Source organism: Drosophila tropicalis, unplaced genomic scaffold (genome assembly GCF_018151085.1).
Source record: "Drosophila tropicalis isolate 14030-0801.00 unplaced genomic scaffold, ASM1815108v1 contig_697, whole genome shotgun sequence".
In the NCBI taxonomy this organism is placed as follows: domain Eukaryota; kingdom Metazoa; phylum Arthropoda; class Insecta; order Diptera; family Drosophilidae; genus Drosophila; species Drosophila tropicalis.
In genome coordinates, this window is record NW_027173179.1 from 636,801 (window position 1) to 659,523 (window position 22,723).

Below are 22,723 nucleotides of genomic sequence, written 5' to 3' on the forward strand. Positions count from 1 at the left end.
ATATTTTGCTCCTAGTGTCAGCCGAGATGTTGTTGTCATCTATCATTTTATTTGAATCAATATCTTGTTGCTACCCAAGCGATCAAGAAGGCTTACAAAAACTCATCAAAAAAAAGGTGTTTTTGTTACGTGTGTTAAAAGTTCGATTGATAGTGTGATCAGCAGATAAGATATTCTGCATATATAAGGAAAAGGATTTATAAGGCAAAATGTCTATTAAAACTGCTTTCAACAAATTTTGTTTGGTTAGCTGGAAGAACCATAAGACGCAATGGGCCAATCCACTGGAATTTGTATTTATACTTTTTTCGCCGATGTTGTTGTGTCTTATTGCTGTTTTTCTACGTCTATTTATTAGTGTAGACAACCGAATAGATACTAATTATGATCCAATTAATTTAGAGCGCAGCTGGTCGGAGTTGATAGATACACTGCAAGAACGACATAAGTTCTCAAAAAGAATTTAATCGAAGCTATAGTCCATTTATACCGCAATTAATAATCGGATGGGCTCCTAATAATTTTAATTTGTTTGAAGAGATAATGAACCAAGCAACTTATTATTTGGATCCAATGATTGCCCGTAACTTTGAAACTTGCGATGACTTAAAAATCGCCGTACAGGTTGAGTCACTATTTGCTGGCATTTGTTTTGATTCTGGATCATTTGACGTATACTATAAATTTGTGAATGGAATTTTAGCTTCAGACGAAAATATTCCAACGATATTAAACTATTCTATCATATTTCCCAGCGAACTTCGTATTTTCAATGCTTCTTTTATTGGAGCTAATTGGATGACTCTGTATCAAGATGACCCCAAATCGTCGATCTTGTTGAGACTAAGTCAGCCATATTGTGGTGGTTACGTGGGCTATGTGCGTGAGGGTTTTATCAATGTACAAAAAGCTGTTTCAGAAACATTTTTGAAAATTGTCAGTGGAAATCATGTGCCAGATATTGTTTTACGACGATTTCCAGTAATAGGACTTAAGCAGGACCCACTTTTGTTCTACATCAATCGAGGCTTAGCTCTGCTGATAATCATTGGATTCTTGTTTCCTGCTCAGATACTAGTTTGGGTAGGTAATACACATTTTCTTATTTTCTCATATTTTCAAACTTTTTAATTTTAGCAAATTGTGCGGGAGAAGCAATCACAAATGCGATGCTTTTTAATTAACATGAATTTTGGCAATGCAATACATTTTATATCCTGGTTTTTCAAAGGACTTGTTTATATGATTTTCAGTTCACTGACTATCATAATTGTATGCAAGGTAACATTTCATCGTTTATAAGTATATCAAAACATTTTAAAACAGTGGAAACCGGTTATTACCATATTTATAACCAATATCTGAAAAAACAACAAAAAATTGAAAACATCAGCGAGTATATCGTGAAAAGCGGATAATCGTTATGATCGACAACTACTTTAAACTTAATGAACTTACCTCCTAGTGAAATTCGATTCTATTCATAAGTTGGCTATACTCAGTTCAAGTCTAAAATAGTTAAAACTTAATTTACCTAAAAATTAATTTACTTAGTAGTAGTAGTAGTAGTAGTAGTAGTAGTAGTAGTAGTAGTAGTAGTAGTAGTAGTAGTAGTAGTAGTAGTAGTAGTAGTAGTAGTAGTAGTAGTAGTAGTAGTAGTAGTAGTAGTAGTAGTAGTAGTAGTAGTAGTAGTAGTAGTAGTAGTAGTAGTAGTAGTAGTAGTAGTAGTAGTAGTAGTAGTAGTAGTAGTAGTAGTAGTAGTAGTTATGTATTCAATTCTTTTATCAATGGCCTTCTAAGCTTTGTCACGCTTGTAAGATTTTAGGGTGTCAGATTTGTTTATAGGAATTTTTACATACGATGCACCCACGGGTTGAAATGGTATATTAAAGTCGACAAAATGTATGTAACAGACAGAAGGAAGCTTTTTCCACCCCCTTAAGTAGATACACATATTAATCAGCATTAACAGCCGAGACGGTTTAGACATTTCCGTCCGTCCGTACATTGGTAAATACCAAGCAGTCCAAAAGGTCGGAGTTGGCCGTAGGCTAGTAGCGGTGGTGTGGTTGTAAGGGTGAGCGAGATAGCATATGATGATGAGACATGTAAAATAATTTAATAAACATACATTTGGTCTTCGAAATTTAAAATATTTTTTTCGCCTGGTGCATGACATACCGATGCCGGCGAGATGACTTAGTCTCGGTTGCAGTTAAAATCCGCTGCTTTCTACACTAAACGGGGTGAAGTTAAGTGGGTGAATAAAGTGAAAAATTAAATTAAAATTAGAGTGAAAACAGCTTGCGAAGTTGCAGGCGTAATTCCTAAGGATGGTGAGAGTTCATGTAAAACGGGATCGTCAAAAGCTGAGTCACTTGATTATGAAAAGTTCCATACTTAATTTTATTTAATAACTTTTTTTGTTTTGACATTTTTCTAAATTTATAAATTTATGTATAAGGTTATACATATATAAATATTGTGGTCACCGTGATGTCTAATATTTTGTTATACGCAGTTTTTTTCGCAAATTATTATAAATTTCGTTACATAGTTTGTTACGTAAATGTTTTGAGTATAATCTGAAAAAATGTTTACTATGGAAACATTTAACTGCATGGTAAAATCGTATATTTGATTATTATTATACCCTTGCAATAAGGGTATATTAATTTTGGGCAGAAGTGTGCAACGCATAGAACGATGCATCTCCGAGCATACAACGTATATATATTCTTGATAAGCACGACGAGACGAGTTCATATAGCCATGTCCGTCCGTCCGTCCGCCTGTCCGTCCGTCTGGATCAACGCAAACTCCCTATAGACCGTAAGAGCTGAAATTTTCCAAGTAGGCTGGTATATACTGCAGGGGTTGTATATCTCGGATTCAGCCGGATCGGACCATTATATCATATAGCTCCCATACTGAGACTGAAACTGATTATTATACATTTTGGCATACATTATGCCAAATTTGATCAAGATCGGGTGACTATATTATATAGCTCCCATAGGAACGATCGGTCGAAAGCAGTGACTTTTGTAAATAACTTTGTTACTTTTAACGCGAACAGATATACTTTAATATATCTGTTAATGACTGTACCGAATTTGATAAAGATCGGGTGAGTATATCATATAGCTCCCACAGGAACGATCGGTGGAAAACAGTGACTATGATTAATATCTTCGTTATTTCCTATGATTGTAGGCCATTCTTTCGCAAACAAAAGCCTTTTTAAACGTTTTAAACGTTTTTCCACATTGATAGCTAATAGGTAAGGAAAGAGTTACCAAAAAAGTTGCAAGGGTATACAAATTTTGACGCGGTCGAAGTTAGCCCCGACCCTCTGTTTTTAATATTGTTTTTTTTTTTTTTAAGACTATTTTGGTCTGGTTACAATTTGGTTTTTAATTCGTCTTGGGCAAGTTCCAAGTGACGATAATATTGGGTCCAACTAATTATATTTGTATTTGCATTTTGCTGTTTATTGCGTAATAATGCTAATAATGCATTTATTAATTTTTTGTTTCTTGGCTGATACATTTGCATACATTTTATTATCCTGAATATACATAGTAAGTGTCTTCAATGTTTTCACTCAAATTGTTGGGTATAAACCCTCGCAAAAACGGTATTTTAATTTTCTATACCTTTTCAAAAAGGTAAATTAATTTTTGTCAGAAGTGTGCAACGGATGAAGGAAGCATCTCCGACCATATAATATAAATTCTATATATATTCCTGATCAGTCCACACGTTGACGTGTGCAATGCGAAGTACGTACAAGCGGCCCATACGACACCAGGACATAGCCTGTTTCGCGCGAGCACAAGCAAAGAGCTACCCACCTCCCGCCCGACCGACCGTGACGATTAACTACAGCCAATTAAGAGCTAAGTGTGTTAAAATAGAGGTTTTCACAAGGGGGGTTCTGATCTGATTACGGGATACAGAAGATTGTAATCAGAACATATGTACGACTCAAAAAGGTTCATGCAGAAAATAGTTAGAAATACAGCGTTTTAAGGATAGAGGAATAAAATTTCTAGTATGTCTACGGGGTACAAAATTTTAATTAAAAAATGAAGATTGTGGTGTACGGATCGTCAAACTCTTTTGACCATCGTTTCACAAACCCAAGAACATTCATAGCTCTACTAACTGTAGCAGAAATATGAGGATTAAAAGTTAACTTATGGTCATTGATAATATCTAACCGCTCTAAGGGAGTGTCGTTTAGATAATAAGTTGCCAGGTAAGGAGTGCATCTATAAAAAGATATAACTTTACATTTAGAGCCGTTGAGGTTTAATGGGTTCTTTTCACACCATCTCTGAAGATCATTAAGATCAGATTGAAGCAGGCAAGAAGACGATATGTCTTTAAAACTGACGTAAAACTTAACATCATCCGCGTACATAAGCACACAAGAATGTTTCACTACCAATGGAAGATCATTTATAAAAATAGTGAATAGCAATGGACCCAAATGACTAGGCTGGGGTACTCCAGAGGTCACATGGATGGTCTTAGAAAATGAGGACTTAAACAGGACCTTTTGTATACGTTTAGAAAGATATTGAAGAATCCAATAAAGCAAAAGGCTCGGCATGCCAAGTGAGTTGAAATTATACAAAGGAAGAGTGTGATTAACAGAGTTAAAAAACTTGCTGAAGTCGGTTTAAATGACAAAAATTTGCATGGCAGCCTTATATCCTTTGATCGGGCGCAAACCCCCAGCTGGACCAAAAATAACCGTCAACGCCTCTAAAACTACACCGGAGGTATTCTTCGCCAAGGCTGTTAGATCATCTAACATGCCTGCTACATACAGTCCTAGTGTATCCTTCGCTAGTGTGCTCCGAACTGGACAGACGGAGCCCGCAAAAGAGACCCCGTCACTCCACCATCTACAGAATCCGCAACCTAGCGCACCAGAGCAAGTGAAATCGACGTTTTGCTGATTTCGGAAACACATTTAACATCAAAAAATAATTTTCAAATACCAAAATATACCTTCTATGCAACAAACCATCCAGACGGAAAAGCTCATGGCGGGACTGGTATCCTAATCAAAAACCGTATAAAACACTCGTTCCTCAACAGATTTGAAACACAGCACCTACAAGCAACTGCTATAACCGTCCAAACCAGCTGCGGCAACACTACATTGGTTGCTTCGACCGCTTTGCATCTGGTTGGAGATCGATTTTAAAGAGCGGCTGTGCGACTTTGTTCCTGTTGATGATGTTGACAACGGATTTGACCGCAAACCATTTTTCGACCAACGCGTCTGCTATTTCTTGAGTAGGGACCGATGGCTCAATCTCCTTCAACACAACCTGGAGCCCTTTACTGCTTTTTAGTTGGTAGGTATAGAAGTTGATGTTAGCATTACGGAGGTACTTTTCGATGATGCGGAAATTGTCCTCAGTTTGGGTTTGACATTTAATTTCTTTAATGTTACCCCTATTGAGAGGGGTTACAACAAAGTTATTTGCCCCTACTGTTTCTACTAGCTTCGAAATCAGGGCGCTGCAGTTGGCTCCACGGATGTATAAGGGGGGTGGTCTAGCCGATTTAACTTTATCCACAGCGCCGGCTTGATCATCTTGCTGATCGGCAAGAATTTTAAAACGATTCCCGCTAAGGGGTGCAACTCGTTCATTTGGTTTGGTTATTTTCGGTGTGTTGCCACTTTTTTTCTTTTGCGGGCTTAGCTTCCGCTTGGTTATTTTAATATATCTATCCATTCCAGTTTGGACAGAAGTCGTTGGGTTTACTATTGTGGCTGACTCAGGACGACTTGTCGTTGACGGCTTGAGGCAGGTCAATACTTCGGCAGACGCTGCAGTAGTTGCTGTCAACGAACTGACGGTGCTGGTCGGTGCAATCGGTGACCCAGTTATCGTTATTGATGGAGAAGCACACTGCTCTCTCCACGGTAAGTTGCTTTTGATTGCTGAGTGGCTGGCACTTTCGGTGTTATTGCTTACGTTAGATTTCAGTGGGGTCGGCGACACCACCGAAAAGTACGCGTTGTTGCGTTGGACCGAGAGTCGACGCTCACGTTGTTGTTGTACAATTAGTTCTTGTAGCTGTTGCTGTTGGGGATCGAGAGAGCTTGGGCCCGAATTGGTGGACATGGCTTTTGTAAAAATTACGCACTTTGTTGTTGCAACTTAGTATTTATTGCTATTAGAGCAAATATCTCATATCAATACCAATACCAAACAAAAGAAAAGCGGTTGCGAAGGCAATATTTGAAAAATTCATTTTAATTTACGGCTCAGTGAAAACAATTCTAACAGACATGGGAACAGAATATATGAATTCAATACTAACAGAACTTTGCAAAAATTTTAACATAACCAAAATTAACTCCACGGCGCACCATCATCAAACTCTTGGAACAGTAGAAAGAAGCCATAGAACTTTCAATGAGTACATTAGGTCATATATCCATAAGTCCATTTAAAAAGACGATTGGGATGAATATCTAGCATACTTCACATATTGCTTTAACACCACTCCATCCACCGTACATGGCTATGCACCTTTTGAACTAGTCTAATCTTCTTTTGTAAGATTGATCAATAGGTCGTAATCTCTAACCAGATATTTTATTTAATTTTTAATAAAGTCTGCAGGGGAAGGGTCAGAAAATATAAAAATATATATGTTTGTTCAAAGATAAGTAAATAACGGTGACGCGTGAACGAGAATTATCGCCGCTATGGAAACTTTTGAGGTGGTTTTCGGTTTAAATATTTTGAAAAAAAACTTTGCAATGGTTCGAATATATAAGAAAGATCTTGCCTGTTGAGGGAACTAGACCGAGTTTGTTTATTTAGATTGGGAAAATCCTTGCATGTAGAATATATTCGTTGAGGAAGTTATTAAATCTCCCTCGGTGTTGCCCAAAGAAGACGAGCGTTTATTCCGATTAATGTTTAGAATATCCTTGGGAAAGTAATGGTCCTTGCTGCCAAATTGCCTGATGTCCTTTGCATTGATCTCCTTGGGTGCTGAGGTACCCTTGAAGATTAGTTGCCCTTAGTAGTGAATATCCTTGTCCTATGTCCTTGTTGATCCTTCTGTCATAAATCCTTGCATCGACGAGTAGTCCTGTTGATGATCCTTGTCCAACTGTTATCCTTCCGGATTGAAGCACTTTTTTGTTCCCCTCGATGTTCTCTTGCTGAGTTCCAAACACTGACTCTCCTTTCCAGTGCATTTACTTGGACTTAAATGGCCCCTTGCGCTTTATTCTTCCGTCTCTTTCACTCTGCTGCTACTGCTGCTGCTGCTGCTGCTGCTGCTGCTTTGAGTGAAAGTGGTGGATTTTTAGGTTACCCATGCCCAGGTCCCGTTCAACTCGTAATGAGGTAGGTTACAACCTCACTAATGCCTCTCTGAGAGAGGCTCCTAGACTCGTTCTATCTGCTTCTGGTAACTTTAGCTCTTTTTTTTCTTTGTAAATATTTAATTTTAATAAAACTAATTCCTATATGCGACTCTGTCGATGGCTCCGTTGATGACCCCATTGGTAGCTCTGTCGGTAACTCAGTAGCTGACTACATTAATAATCCTCTCCGAAGTATACTGTTGATGAGATTATTAATCCTGATAATTCTGTAGCAACCCTGCCGGAGACAGTGCGTGTTATAAATATACATATTATATAGGTATATATATTATTATTATTTATTTATTTTTTTTAACTGATTTCCATGTGTGACTCTGTCAATGGCTCTGTTGATGACTCCATCGTTAGCTCTGTCGGTAACTCAGCAGTTGACTTCATTTATAATTCCCTCCGAACTATGCTGTTGAAGATGCTATTAATCCTGTCGAGAACTCTGTTGATGACTCTGCTGATAAATCTGTCGAAACCCTGCCCGAGACTCTGCCAATTTTCTCACATAGCATGGCATGAATGTGTGCGTGTTATATACACATATAGATTTTTTTTTTTTATACCCTTGCAAAAAGGGTATATTAATTTTGGTCAGAAGTGTGCAACGCATAGAACGAAGCATCTCCGACCATACAAAGTATATATATTCTTGATCAGCACGTCGAGACGAGTTCAAATAGCCATGTCCGTCCGTCCGTCCGTCCGTCCGTCTGTATCAACGCAAACTCCTCCTAGACCGTAAGAGCTACAGAGCTGAAATTTTGCATGTAGGCTTGTATATACTGCAGGGGTTGTATATCTTGGATTCAGCCGGATCGGACCACTATATCATATAGCTCCTATACAAACCCCAAAGTCACGAACAGTGACTTTTCTCAATAACATCGTTATTTTCTATACTATTATATTGAAACTAATATTAGAGAGTTTATTACGCCTATAAACGACTGTGACAAATTTGATCAAGATCGGATGACTATATCATATAGCTCCCATGGGAACGATCAGTCGAAAACAGTGACTTTTGTAAATAACTTCGTTACTTTTACCGCGATTGCTTTCAAAATAAACATTTCTTAATTTAATATATCTGTTAATGACTGTGCCAAATTTAATCAAGATCGGGCGACTATATCATATAGCTCCCATAGAAACGATCGGTCGAAAACAGTGACTTTTGTAAATAACTTCGTTACTTTTAACGTGATTGTTTTCAAATTAAACATTTCTTAATTTAATATATCTGTTAATCTGTTAAAACGTTCTTCCACATTGATGGCTAATAGGTAAGGAAAGAGTTACCAAAAAAGTTGCAAGGGTATACAAACTTTGACGCGGTCGAAGTTAGCCCCGGCCCTCTGGTTTTTTAAAAATGTTGCTTTTGTGTTACTGTACTCAAAAAAAAAAAAAAAAAAAAAAAAAAACAATCATGCAAGTCTGCATAAAAACGAATGGTTTTCTTTTGCTCGTGTGTGTGTTAAACTTAGGCGATATACTTGTGCATACCGTTCCATTCAAATACCCATACGAATGTCAATGTCTATATACGTCTCGAGTGAACCAGAAATTTTCTGCCTTGTAGGAAATGTGTGACACTTTCAGGCCAATCTCTGGTTGTGTTCGTGAGCGCACACATACACGAGAGTCAGCGACACTCATACACGCTCACACGATCGGATGTGGCATCACACATGTGAGAGCCAATGCACACGAACATCATTGTTTTTTTTTTTTTCCACACACACGCACTTTGAAAACTCTTTTTTTTTTTTGCACAATAAAAAAAAACACTAACACAAAACTCCACGCGCGACTGTACTTGCAAATCAGTGTAAATGAAGAAATGACAAAAAAAAAACAACGGTTGAATCAAAGCTGTGGGTAAGAGTGAGAGAGAAATGGCGAAAGAATGCTCACACACACGCCCCGAATCAAACGGTGAATTGTCTGCTCTCATTCTTACTGGCCACTCGCGTGTCCCTATCTCTTTCTCGCATGCAACTGTTGCTTGCGAAGAAAACTAAAAGCACGTGACACATCGACAACGTATATGCGACTTTTAAATACCCTAACCACAAATATACATATATATATATATATACATATGTATATAAAAATTCATTTTTGCCTCTGTATTGACTCCGATATATATAGTAATATATCCGCCACTCCATCCACTCACACCACTCAATTTCCCACTCCAATCACCCACATAACTTGACCCCCCTTTAGTCTACAAAACAGCGGATGTTTACTGCAACCGAGACTAAACAAAAATCCAATAAAAGAATTGGATTTATAACTGGCGCAGTCGGTAGGATCAAACGAAATAATTTAGTGCGTGCAAAACTTAATGTATAAGCGACCGTTACGGATATCGAATCTAAGGTTGCGTAATAAGCAAAACTTTTTTTTTATCATTAAATAAATAATTGTGCGAAACTTGTGTCAAGCCACCGCTACAGATATCAAATCTAAGGTTGGCCCGTGATCAAGACTTTTTGTGCTAAAAACCAAGTAAAGGAGCTGTAAGCAACTAAAGCCCAAAGCCCAAAAAAAAAATTTGTTTAGTTTTATCCGCAAAAGAACCTTTCGTGCAGTCAAAAGCGCAACATCGAATCTTAAAGTTCTAAATATATTCTAATCTAAGATGACACTGGAACTATCAGAAACACATCTGAACTAGGCACTTACCATGCTTAGACAGTTGCCCAATTTCGATGGTAACGCTTTGACCCTGAGCACGTTCATACGGAGAGTTGACTACATTCTACAACTCTACCCGACGAGGGACATCCGTCAACATAGTTTGATGTATGGTACTATAGAGATGCAGCTCACTGGAGATGCACAACGGAAATCACAACTAGCGCACGCCAACAATTGGAGCGAGTTGCGGGCCGCCCTCATCAGCGAATATAAGGTGCAAACGCCTTATGAAGAGTTACTACGACGGCTATACCATACTTCCTTTGGAGGAAACCTTCGTAAGTTTATTGAAGATTTAGAACATAAGTCTTTTATTATAATTAATAAGTTAGAATTAGAAGGCGATGCCGCCAATACCATTTTATACACAAATGCCATGAACAACACAGTCAAAGAAGTCATTATTAAAAGATTACCAGACAAGCTTTAAATGACATTAGCGAAGTTTGATATTTCAACAGTGTCTAATTTGAAACAAGTAGCCCAGAGAGAGGGTCAATATGAAAACAGCTCCACAGAGAAACCCCAAACTAATAATCAAAGTAATTCAGGAAATTCGAATTTCAAATCAAACCAAAACAATTCAGGGCATAACTATTATAAGCAAAACCACCAATACAATAATTCAAATCATACCGATTCGCGAAATCACCAACAGCTTCGAGAAGAATTTCAACAAAATCTTAATCAGGGCAGACAAGAACATCCCCTTAATTATCAGATTCAGAATCAACTTCAGAATCGAAACCCTGTGGTAAATCAACCCACTAAAAGGCAAAGAGAGAGTACCAGTGGTCAGAGTAAAATGGAATGGTCCGAAAATTTTCATCAATCAGCCTCGCATCAGATAGCTCAGACAGAACAGTTGGATCAAATAGATCAACCGAATACCTCCGATCAAATCCCTATGTCCAACTAAAAATCAATAACATTCCTTTAAAGTGCGTTATAGATACAGGCTCTTCAATAAATATTATCAACGAAAATTATTTCAATTTTCCAGAAACATCAGAAAATTTAAATGTTCAAACAATAAAAGGAATAATTGAGCTTAGCAAAAGCGTATCCTTTGCACCAAGCAAACTTTGCCCCAACCATCAAAAATTTTATTGCCATAAATTTTCATCAACATATGACATACTGTTAGGTAGAAAATATCTCAAAGCATGTCAGGCCGTTATTAATTACGAAGAAAATAGTGTAACATTATCAAATCACAAATTCTATTTTAAATACACCAATAAAGAAGAAAAAGAAGAATCAATACCTTATCCTCCCCCAGAGTTCGAATATGAAGCATTCGCACATGAAATAAATAACGGTATGAAGGAAAGAAACGAATTTAGATTTGATCATTTAAATTCAGAAGAAATAGAAATGTTAAAGAAAATATTGCATGAATTTAGCGATATCCAGTATAGGAAAGGTGAAAATTTGACCTTTACCAGTACAATAAAACACAACATCAGAACTAAACACGAAGACCCAATTTACAAACACCCATACAAATACCCACAAATCTTTGACGAAGAAGTCATTAAACAAATTAATGAAATGATAGAACAGGGAATCATTCGGAAATCGAAATCGCCCTATTGTTCACCAATCTGGATCGTACCTAAAAAAGAGGACGCATCCAAGGAACAAAAGTTCCGCCTAGTAATCGACTATCGTACTCTAAGTGAGATTACTGTCGATGACAAGTTCCCAATACCAGTAATGGATGAAATATTAGACAAACTTGGAAAATGTCAATATTTTACAACCATTGACCTTACCAAGGGATTCCATCAAATCCAAATGGACCCTAAATCAATCGAAAAAAACCGCATTTTCAACTAAACATGGTCATTACGAGTACACACGAATGCCATTTGGACTTAAAAATGCACCAGCAACATTCCAAAGATGTATGAACAATTTACTAGAAGATTTAATCTATAAAGATTGTTTAGTCTACTTAGACGATATTATTGTTTATTCCACCTCATTAGAAGAACATTTGGCATCACTAAAAAAGGTCTTTGCTAAATTGCGCAATGCTAATCTAAAACTACAATTAGATAATTGCGAGTTCTTGAAAAAGGAAACAGAATTTTTAGGTCACGTCATAACTACAGAAGGAATCAAACCAAACGCAGACAAATTCAAAGCTATTCTAAAATTTCCAATCTTAAAAACCCCGAAAGAAATAAAATCATTCTTAGGCTTATGCGGACTCTTCCGTAAATTCATTCCAAATTTGGCACACATTGCAAAGCCTTTAACCCTTGGATTAAAGAAAGGAGCTAAGATTAACATAAACGACCCACATTATATTTCATCCTTTGAAAAATTAAAATGCCTTTTTATGAACGATCCCATACTTGCATATCCCGATTTTAAAAAACCATTTTTTCTAACCGCTGATGCTAGCAATATAGCTTTAGGTGCTTTCCTCTCACAGGACCATAGACCTATTCCTTATGGTAGTAGAACACTAAACCAACATGAACTTAATTATTCAGCCATAGAAAAGGAACTACTATCTATCGTATGGGCAACCAAATATTTTAGGCCATACCTCTTCGGTAGACATTTTGAAATCCTAAGTGATCATAAACCCCTTGTCTGATTGGACAATATCAAAGAACCTAACATGAAATTACAGAGATGGAAAAATAAATAAATACTAACCAGAGAAAGAGAAAAGAGAATTATGTGGCAGACGCCCTTTCCAGAAGAAAAATAGATGAAAATCTTTTAGGTGGAGAAATAAGTAGTTCCAGAGCTACAGTACATAGTGCTCAAGAAGATAGCGAAAACCTAATAGCCATTTCAGAAAAAGCCCTGAATTTCTACAATCGTCAAATAGAATTCAATAAATGCAACGAAAATAAAGTCAACGTTACTCACTATTTTCACAAAACGAAGATAGAAATATCATATGTAGAAATGACCAATCAGTTTGCTAAAGAAATTATTAAGGAATATTTATGCTCAAGATAACTCATTTTATATTCACAACGACACAGATTTTCAAATACTTCAAGAAGCTTATCTTGAAATAATTAGCCCAGACAGCCAAACAACAACATTGAGAACCACTTACAAATTAAAAGACATTCCCACTTATGCAGAATTCAAAGAAATTATTCTTAAAAACCATTATTCACTACTTCAACCAGGTATCACTAAAACTCAAAACTGGTTTAAAGATAAATACTATTATCCAGACTATCAAAAATTAATTCAAATCTTTATTAATGAATGCCATATTTGCAATTTATCAAAATCAGAAAACCGAAATACCAAATTATCTTTTGAAACCACCCCAGAGATATTTAACGCCAGAGAAAAATACGTGATGGATTTCTATTTAATCGACAATCAACAATTTTTATCTTGTATAGATATTTATTCAAAGTACGCGCCTTTAGTCGAAGTTAAAAGTCGAGATCGGCTTGAAACAAAAAGGGCAATCACAAAAATCTTTAACGATATGGGTAAACCCTTAGAAATCAAAGCGGATAAGGACTCAGCTTTCATTAGCATAGCACTTCAAAATTGGCTACAATCAGAATATAATATATTAATATAAGTATAACATCGAGCAAAAATGGTGTTTCAAATGTGGAAAGATTCCACAGGACTGTAAACGAAAAGCTAAGAGTTATTAATGCAGAATCTAGTATAAAAGACAAACAAACTAAATTTGAAACTATCCTTTACACATATAACCATAAAACCAAGCATCTAACGACAAACAGAACACCAGCAGATATCTTTATTTACGCAGGCACACCTCTTTATAATACACAAGCTAACAAAGCAAAACAAATTGATAAATTAAATGAAAATAGGAACGATTTTGAAATAAATACACAGTATAAACAAGCCCCTTTAGTTAGATCGAAAACGACAACACCCTTTAAGAAAACAGGGGAAATTACCCAAGTTAACCGAGGTAGACAAACAACACACTACAAATCGAAATTCAAAAAGAAAAAGAAAACTCATCAAAGTAAATATACTAATTAATTTCAGAGATCCCAACATTACTATTTCTACTCTTATCAATGGTACACTCGACGCATAATCAAAGCATTGAAATTAATCCCATAAAGGCACCTAATGGATATCTTGTATTCAAAACAGGAACCATGGATTTACCCTCAGATTTCGAATATCATTATTTAACTGTAAACTTAACCAATATACAAACCACTTACAACAACTTGGTTGAGCAGTCAGAACCATATAAAAACATAGTCCACATTCAGTATTTAGTCGAAAAATTAAATCGCGAAATGAACGGCATAAATATAATAAAGAGAAATAAGCGAGGACTTATTAACATAATAGGCACAGCACATAAATATCTTTTCGGCACCTTAGACCAATACGATAAAGAAGAACTTGAACAAAAAATTGATAGTCTATCAGCAAATAGCGCCCAAAATAATGAACTTAATCATATCATTGAAACAGTCAACAAAAACATAGAACTCCTAAATAATCTTACTATTCAACAGGATGCAGACAAAAAATTAAATATACTAATGTTCAACTTAGAGCATTTTACAGAATATATAGAAGACATAGAGTTAGGAATGCAGTTGACAAGACTAGGAATATTTAATCCAAAACTTTTAAACCATCAAGAAATATTTAACATAAATACAGAAGAACTTTTAAACAAAAAAACATCTACTTGGTTAAAATCAGACACAAATGAAAAATTAATAATTTCGCATATGCCTAGACAAATATTTAAAACATCGCTATTCAAAATTATATCCTATCCAGATGAAAATAATAACACTTTAACAGAAAACATTCAAGAAACTATATTCAAAATAATAAAATTTATGCAAAATCAACCAAAAAACAAGAAATAAATGAGTGTATAGTTGGCATTATTACACAAAAACCAGCAGAATGCAAATACACAAAGATGTTCAAACCAATTCAATTAGTTATGTAGAACCCAATACTATCGTAACTTGGAATTTGACCAAGACAAATTTAAAACAAAATTGTAACCAAAATAAAATATTCATAGAAGGAAATAATATAATAAAAATATACGACTGTGCTATGTAGTTAAATGAAATATCAATAGTAAATACATTACAAGATTATACCCAAAATATTTATGTAACCAACAATATAACAAAACTAGAAACAATCTCTTATATCCAAGCTAAACAAATCATTTTCGAAAATACTGCGTATAACAAAATATTTAATATCATAACTACCACAACATTTATAATTACACTAATATGTTTAACCCTATATCTTATCTATAAATTTATGTCAATATCAAAAAAAATAATTATTAAACAAATTAAGAATGAAACATTTGTACAATCAAGTGACTCAGCTTTTGACAATCCCGTTTTACATGAATTGTCCCCATCCATAGAAATTTCACTTGGAACACAGCAAGCACATCCAACTCTATACCCTGTATTTCCCGCCTGAGCACAGGCTATTTTCTACGTGTTGGGGGAGTAATATATCCGCGACTCCATCCACTCACACCACTCAATTTCCCACTCCAATCACCCACATAACTTAACCCCCTTTAGTCTAGAAAACAGCGGATGTTTACTGCAACCGAGACTAAACAAAAATCCTATAAACAAATGTCCCAAAAAAAAAATCTTACAAGCGTGAGAATAAACCAATCAAAATCCAGATCTCCCTTGTCACCAGATCAAAAGCTCCCAATACTAATATCAAAAGCTTTTTAACCGAACTTTAATCATATCTGTATGAATAATCCTAAGTTAGTTCTTAAGACGCTTTGTTTCAATAAAGATCGTTTTTGAGTCTCACCAATCCAAATTTTTTTAATTAATAAAAGAATTGGATTTATAACTATATATATATTAAGGAATAGATATACATATAAAATTTTCACCCTTGTGTGGACTCATATATGTATACATACATATATATATATCTATAAATGTGCATACTTATATATATATATATAATTTAACATTTCCCCCATAATACTCATCAAGGTCCCTGCTCGGGCGACATCTGTAAGGAAGCTCTGGCTGGGGTACAGATCTTAGTCCCAGAGTCCCGTCTACAGAACATTTATTTGATCTGGAGACCTTGATGAGTATTAGAATAGGGCACTGAGACCACCTAAAGGGGAGGAAAGGGAAGGGAAAGGAGTAGGAGAGGAGTCCAAGAGGAGTAGCAACGCCTGATCTTGTCTGCCAAGCGAAGCCCGCTTGGCCAAGATCCGTTGCCTCTTCGACTGCGAAAAGGAAGCGTGAAAGGAAATGTTAGTGGGGTTATTAGAAAGGGATGGTAAAGAGGAACTGCAACGACTGATCTCGTCTGCCAAGCGAAGCCCGCTTGGCCAAGATCCGTTGCCTCTTCACCTTGAGTGACTGAGCCTAGAGACCAGCGACTGACTTCGACTGCAGGAGAATAACTCATCCTGCCGAAGTCCGCTGATCCTTTGGCTCCTCTCAAATAGTTAAGTGGGCAAGGAAAAGGGAAGGGAAAGGGTATGCACAATTTAGTCACATATAAAGAAATAATGCAGGTGTATTTAATGTTAATGTATATTTTATTGTCGATTAACTGATACTAAACATCTTTAATAAGTTGGGTCCCTACCGCACTCAAGTAAAAATAAAGGGAATCTAAGGACATGAGCTCACCTGCTAATCCTGGATGTTTTCCTAAGGGCACTATGTCTATTATTTTTTTCGCTGCTATTGTGCACACTTGTAGACTTTTCACTCTCGTGGTTACTGGCGGTTACTTATGTCCTAACGGTGAAAACTTTCGATGCGTCTTGTGCTTTGGCACGCGTCACGATCGCCGTCTCTCTCTTTCACTTTCGATTTTCTCATGGTCTCTTTAGCGTCGACATGCAGCGCAGCGTCCGCTGTCGGGAGGTTGTTCTCCCCGCGACGCACAGTTGGGCCTCTGCTCGGATAGCGTTGCAAAAATACGTTTTTTCATGATCGCGTTTGGCAAAAATTATATATGCAATCGATAGGAAATACTTCAGAGATTATGAATCCGAAAAATTTTTTAAATCGGTTGAGATTTATGGGTGCTAGAGGCGCCCAAAGTTGAGACATTTTTAGTGAAAAGGAAAAAATGATAATTTTAAAAAAAAATCGCAACTTTAAAACTGAATATTGGGCGATTTCAACAATCGATCTTGGATTTTTTGGTTTTATCTGAAAAGTATGTTCTTTATTAATAGCATGTTTCATAAATTTTAATAATTACTTAAATAGTTATTGAACTAGAAGCGTTTAAAAAATGTACTAAATATTGGCATTTTTTGAACTTTGATGGAATAAAACTAGCAAGACTCAACGAGTATCAATACCGGACTACATACACTAGGTAGGTGAAATATTTACCTATCAGATGTATATAGTCCCAATATGCGGAGACCTGCGACAGCGATGCGTAAGCCATAAAACTAAGGCAACCTCGCCTAAAAAATGCGCTGCAGGTTTCAGGAAGAAGAAGAGCGCATGCGTATTGGCCTGTAGCTTCTTTGTATTTAAATGATAACATTGCGTAATGCTGTTTTGCAAATACTACCTGTTTACCTTTCTACAATGATAAATTGTTAATTAATTAATTCCTCGGTCAGGAGAAACAAAAACGGATAAAACATCTCGTGAGGATATTCAGAGCAGGAAGGAGATTATACAAGCTGAATTCTCTCGCAAGCTGGGACTGAAAGTTGACTGCCCAAAGTACGGATACGGAAATACGAATGTTGGAAATACTTCAAGAAGATTTTTTGAAAATGATGAAGTGACATCTTTTATAACAGGTGTTAGTCAAGGGATCATTAAAAGGTTGGCTGTTATCTTGAATATTATAAATTGCAAGGAAACGGTAAATGGTGAAAAATTTGCCGAATATACTTCAAAGACTGCTCATCTTTTGAGTAAATTGTATCCGCAAAAAAAGCTTACCCCAACGGTACATAGGATTTTGGCTCACGGAAAGGATTTAATAGAATATCAGTGTTCACCACTTGGAGAGCTATCCGAAGAAGCACAGGAATGTAAAAACAAGGACTACAAAAGGTTCAGATACACTAATACATTAAAAACTTATCGTGTTAGACAAAATGAAGACCTTTTAACATGCTAGCAGCCTCTTCGGACCCACTTATAGCATCACTGAGACACGTGCGATCACGAAAGTATTTGGAAAATAGCAACTATAGTCCCGAAATGTTGAGTTTATTAGATACTGATGTAAATATTGAAAATTATTTTGAAGAAAATCAGAAATCAATAGCAAATTTTCAAAATTAACCTAAAAAAAAATTACAAAAAAATTTTTTTTTCTTTTTGTAATTATGTTAAAAAATCAAATTAAAACATTAAAAAATGTTACATAGTCGTCTAAAACAATGAAAAATTCCATTTGTGATTGAAAAAAATCGGGTTTCGATCCATTTTTAAAGGAAAAACATACTTGGAAATATTTTCTGACTTTGACCTTGAATATTACAGCACCACGAACACCCAGCACTTTTGACAAACATTCATTTTGAAGCTTAAGGTATTCTTTATCATATGCTTTTTAAATTTTTGAAATCGATTTATTGGTTTAAACACTATGATTTTTGCAATGCTAAATGCCAGAAGGCCCCACTGTGCGACGCGTCGACACTGCAGCCGCATCAAGACGGTAGTTAGAAAGAGATGGAGGCGGCGATCGTAAATATTGCCTATCAAAAACAAACTACAGTTAGTTTGAGTATTGAGATATTTAATGTGCCCTCCATGGGCGTATCAAAAATAAACGAAAAATAAAAAGGGGCCCCACGGGGGGCGTAGTTTGGGATTCCAGCAAAAGAAATTTGACTCGTCACAAGTTTCGAGAGTTTAGTCTTTAGTCCCCGTTTGTTTTGATAGGCCAGAGTTAGGGACGAAATTTGTTTTTTTGACTCACCAACAGGTGCAGACGATCCGGAAGGAACGTTATTTACAGAGGCAGATAACAACCGGAGGCAGATTTTTCTTTTTTATTGTATAGGTACTCTTTTATAATCAGGTGTTCCGGCCAAAAATCTTTATGGCATATTTGGCTAAAAAGATTTGGAGAGACAAAAAAAAATTTGCTTTTTGGGTGGAACTACAACAAAGGAAATAGCAGTGTTAAGCACAACAGGAGCAGCAACAGCAGCTGCAGTAGAAGATGAAGCAGCCAACACTTTACTAGCTCCTCTTGTAACTACTTTTTGGCAATATTAATGGGAACAGATGTTTGCCCGGACGATTCGGAAACTACAAAAGCTATCGTATTAGTAGGGCGGATACTTTCATCTGGGAAAATAGGAAGAGATGCAACACCTGCCAAAGCCGGACTCCTAAACGATATCAGCTGCTGTGCATTTGGTAAAATCGGGTCATTGCCGGAAGCCGGAACTGGTAGAGATCGATGTGCCGACGGACTGCTAGGTAAGGAGTGCATCTATAAAAAGATATAACTTTACATTTAGAGCCGTTGAGGTTTAATGGGTTCTTTTCACACAATCTCCAAAGATCATTAAGATCAGATTGAAGCAGGCAAGAAGACGATATGTCTTTAAAACTGACGTAAAACTTAACATCATCCGCGTACATAAGCACACAAGAATGTTTCACTACCAATGGAAGATCATTTATAAAAAGAGTGAATAGCAATGGACCCCAATGACTAGGCTGGGGTACTCCAGAGGTGACATGGATGGTCATAGAAAATGAAGACTTAAACAGGACCTTTTGTATACGTTTAGAAAGATACTGAAGAATCCAATAAAGCAAAAGGCTCGGCATGCCAAGTGAGTTCAAATTATATAAAGGAAGAGTGTGATTAACAGAGTTAAAAAACTTGCTGAAGTCGGTTTAAATGATAACAATTTGCATGGCAGACTTAAATCCTTTGATCGAGTGAGATGTAAATTTTATAAAGTTAGTAGTTGTCGATCTACGTTTCTTAAAGCCAAGTTGCAATGACAAAATAATAGAGAAACAAAAATGCTGCAATTGAGCTGTTATTATTTTCTCAAATGCTTTAACAATGGCCGACAATTTTGAAATACCCCTATAATTGGAAACCAAGTGTATGTCTATTAATTGTTTTAACATGTTGCATACTATGTGCTATCTCGCTCACTCTACAATCACACGAGCTCTCTAGCGCCGCCACCTAGTCGGTGGCTCAATGGAGACCGACTAAAACTACAATTCTATTGTGTAAATGTTAAGAGAGGCGTATACAAACCAAAGCAAAAGCTATCTGCAATATCCAAATGAAAAAGAGAAAAAAAAAAGAAAATATTTTGTGTATTATAACACACAACAACAAAAACTTGTCACAAGCGCGAAGTTAACGGCCGCGGGCGCGATCAAAAGAGAGAACAAAAGAATAGAGAGCACCAACAAAACACAAACAAAAACAAAATGTGAACTGTAAATTGAGTGCGCGGTTGGGAGCAAATAATAGACACAAATCAAAAACTAAGCAGCGCAACAACAAATTTTTTTTTTTTTTTTTATAACGTTTAATATATATTTGTTGAATCTACTCTTAAATTAGAGCCTAACAACAAGTTTGAGATATTTTTCTTAATCTAGTACTTAAGATAAATCCTGGGGATATTGCAGGCGGCCCGAATCACTTGTTATTGGGTTGGTCTGTCATTTCTTTTAAGACGAGTTCTATTATTAGTTCGCGTAAGGGAATTGGCAAGAACATTTGGGTGTGCATCCAGTTTCGCAGAATACTTTAGTTGTTGACTACCTATTTCAGATTTTACGCTAGGTATATTTAGATCATTTTGAATGTTGTCGTTCCGTATGTACCACGGGGCCCCCGTGATTGATCTTAAAATTTTCGACTACGCTCTTTGTATAATATTGACATTGCTGGTACTTGCCTTCCCCCATAGTACGGCTCCGTAAGTCCAGATGGGTTTCAGTACGGAGTTGTATAGGAGGACTTTATATTCCAGACGTAGAGGGGACCGAGCATTGATGATCCAATGTAGGCTACTTGCTTTCAGTTTAAGCTGTGACTTTTTTGCTTCGATGTGATTGCGCCAAGTTAGTCTTCTGTCTAGGTGGATGCCAAGGTAAGTGACATCCTCGGCTTGAGGAACTGGTACGTTGTTTAGCATTAGAGCTGGACAGTTTCTTTTGTTAAGCGTAAATATAACATGTTTGCATTTCTGCTCGTTGGCCCGGATACGCCAGGTTGCTAGCCATTCCTCTACCACCTTGAGGTGTTCCTCTAATTTTGCCGAGGATTGTATTGGGCATTTGGATCTGCTGAGGATTGCCGTGTCATCGGCAAAAGTGGACGTTGTAAGTCCTAAACTCGTTGGTAAGTCTGCAGTGTACAGTAGGTAGAGCAATGGGCCGAGTACACTGCCTTGCGGTACACCAGCTTTGATTTCAAAATCAGCCGAGACGGAGCCATTACATCTTACAGCGAATTGCCTATTGTAAAGGTAAGATTCCATGAGTTTGTGGGTGTACTGTGGCAGTTTTTGCCGGATTTTGAACATCAGACCCTTCAGCTAAACTCTATCGAAAGCCTGGGCAACGTCGAGAAAGACAGCCGCACAGTATTCTTTTAGTTCGAATGCTGTTCGTATTTCGGATGTTATGCGATTGACTTGTTCAATTGTACCATGTTTTTCGCGGAAGCCGAACTGGTGTGAAGGGATTGTGTTCTCCGATGCCAGAAATGAGTTTAGTCGGATCTGCAGGACCTTTTCAAAAAGCTTCGAAAGACATGGCAGCAAACTAATTGGCCTATAGGATGATGGCTGGGTTTTGTCCTTTCCCACTTTAGGAATCATGATGATAGTGGACCTTTTCCATGTTCTTGGGAAGTAGCCAATTCTTATTATAGCGTTGATAGGGAGTTCCAGGATCATTTTCGGTGTGATTAGGTCATGGCCAGGGGCTTTTTTTGGCTTTATGTGGTTTTTAATAACTGCAGTGATCTCGTCCGATTGGAGTTCCGAGTACTCACTATCCGTTAGTGTGCTCGAAGGGGGAAGTACAGATGAGCTTGATGTTGGATTTGGCTGGAAAACCATTTTAAGATGTGTGGCAAATACGGATGCCCTCTCTTCGTCACTGCGGGCCCATCCACCGGTTGGACTCCTTATCGGTAAAATTGTCTCTGCTGGAGCGCTTAAAGTTGGGTGGGCTTTCCACAGAGGATGTTTAGTGCTGGTTGGGCTGAGCTTTTCTATGTATTTTCTTTGAGCCCAGCTTTCCTCTTGTCTTAACGCCTTGGAGAGGTTGCGATTAGCAGGCCTTAGGCGAAGTTTTGCTGCTGGTGAGCGAGTAATCTGCCATTCTCTTCTTAGACGTCGTTTTTCCGTTACTAATTGTTCTATCCGCCGGTTCGTAGGCCTGTCAACAGGTTTAGTGTAAGAAGAGGCAGGTGGAGTAGATACTTTTGCTGCAGCTGCCATCATAGACTCAAGTGCAGAGACGCACATATCAATGTCCTCTGCAGCATTCAGTTTCGGCGAACAGTCAATGTGGGCACTCATGTACATTTTAAATTTAAGCCAATTTG

At 36.9% G+C, this 22,723-nt stretch overlaps 1 protein-coding gene across 1 annotated transcript in view; it reads left to right on the forward strand.

The window, feature by feature from the left end:
- Positions 1-209: 209 nt before the first annotated feature.
- LOC137579542 (phospholipid-transporting ATPase ABCA3) overlaps positions 210-22,723 on the forward strand; it is a 100,673-nt gene continuing 78,159 nt past the window's right edge. Inside the window, 3 exon segments of the mRNA XM_068293328.1 lie at positions 210-455; positions 457-1,083; positions 1,138-1,281. Of these exon segments, the coding sequence (XP_068149429.1) occupies positions 210-455; positions 457-1,083; positions 1,138-1,281 (1,017 nt within the window).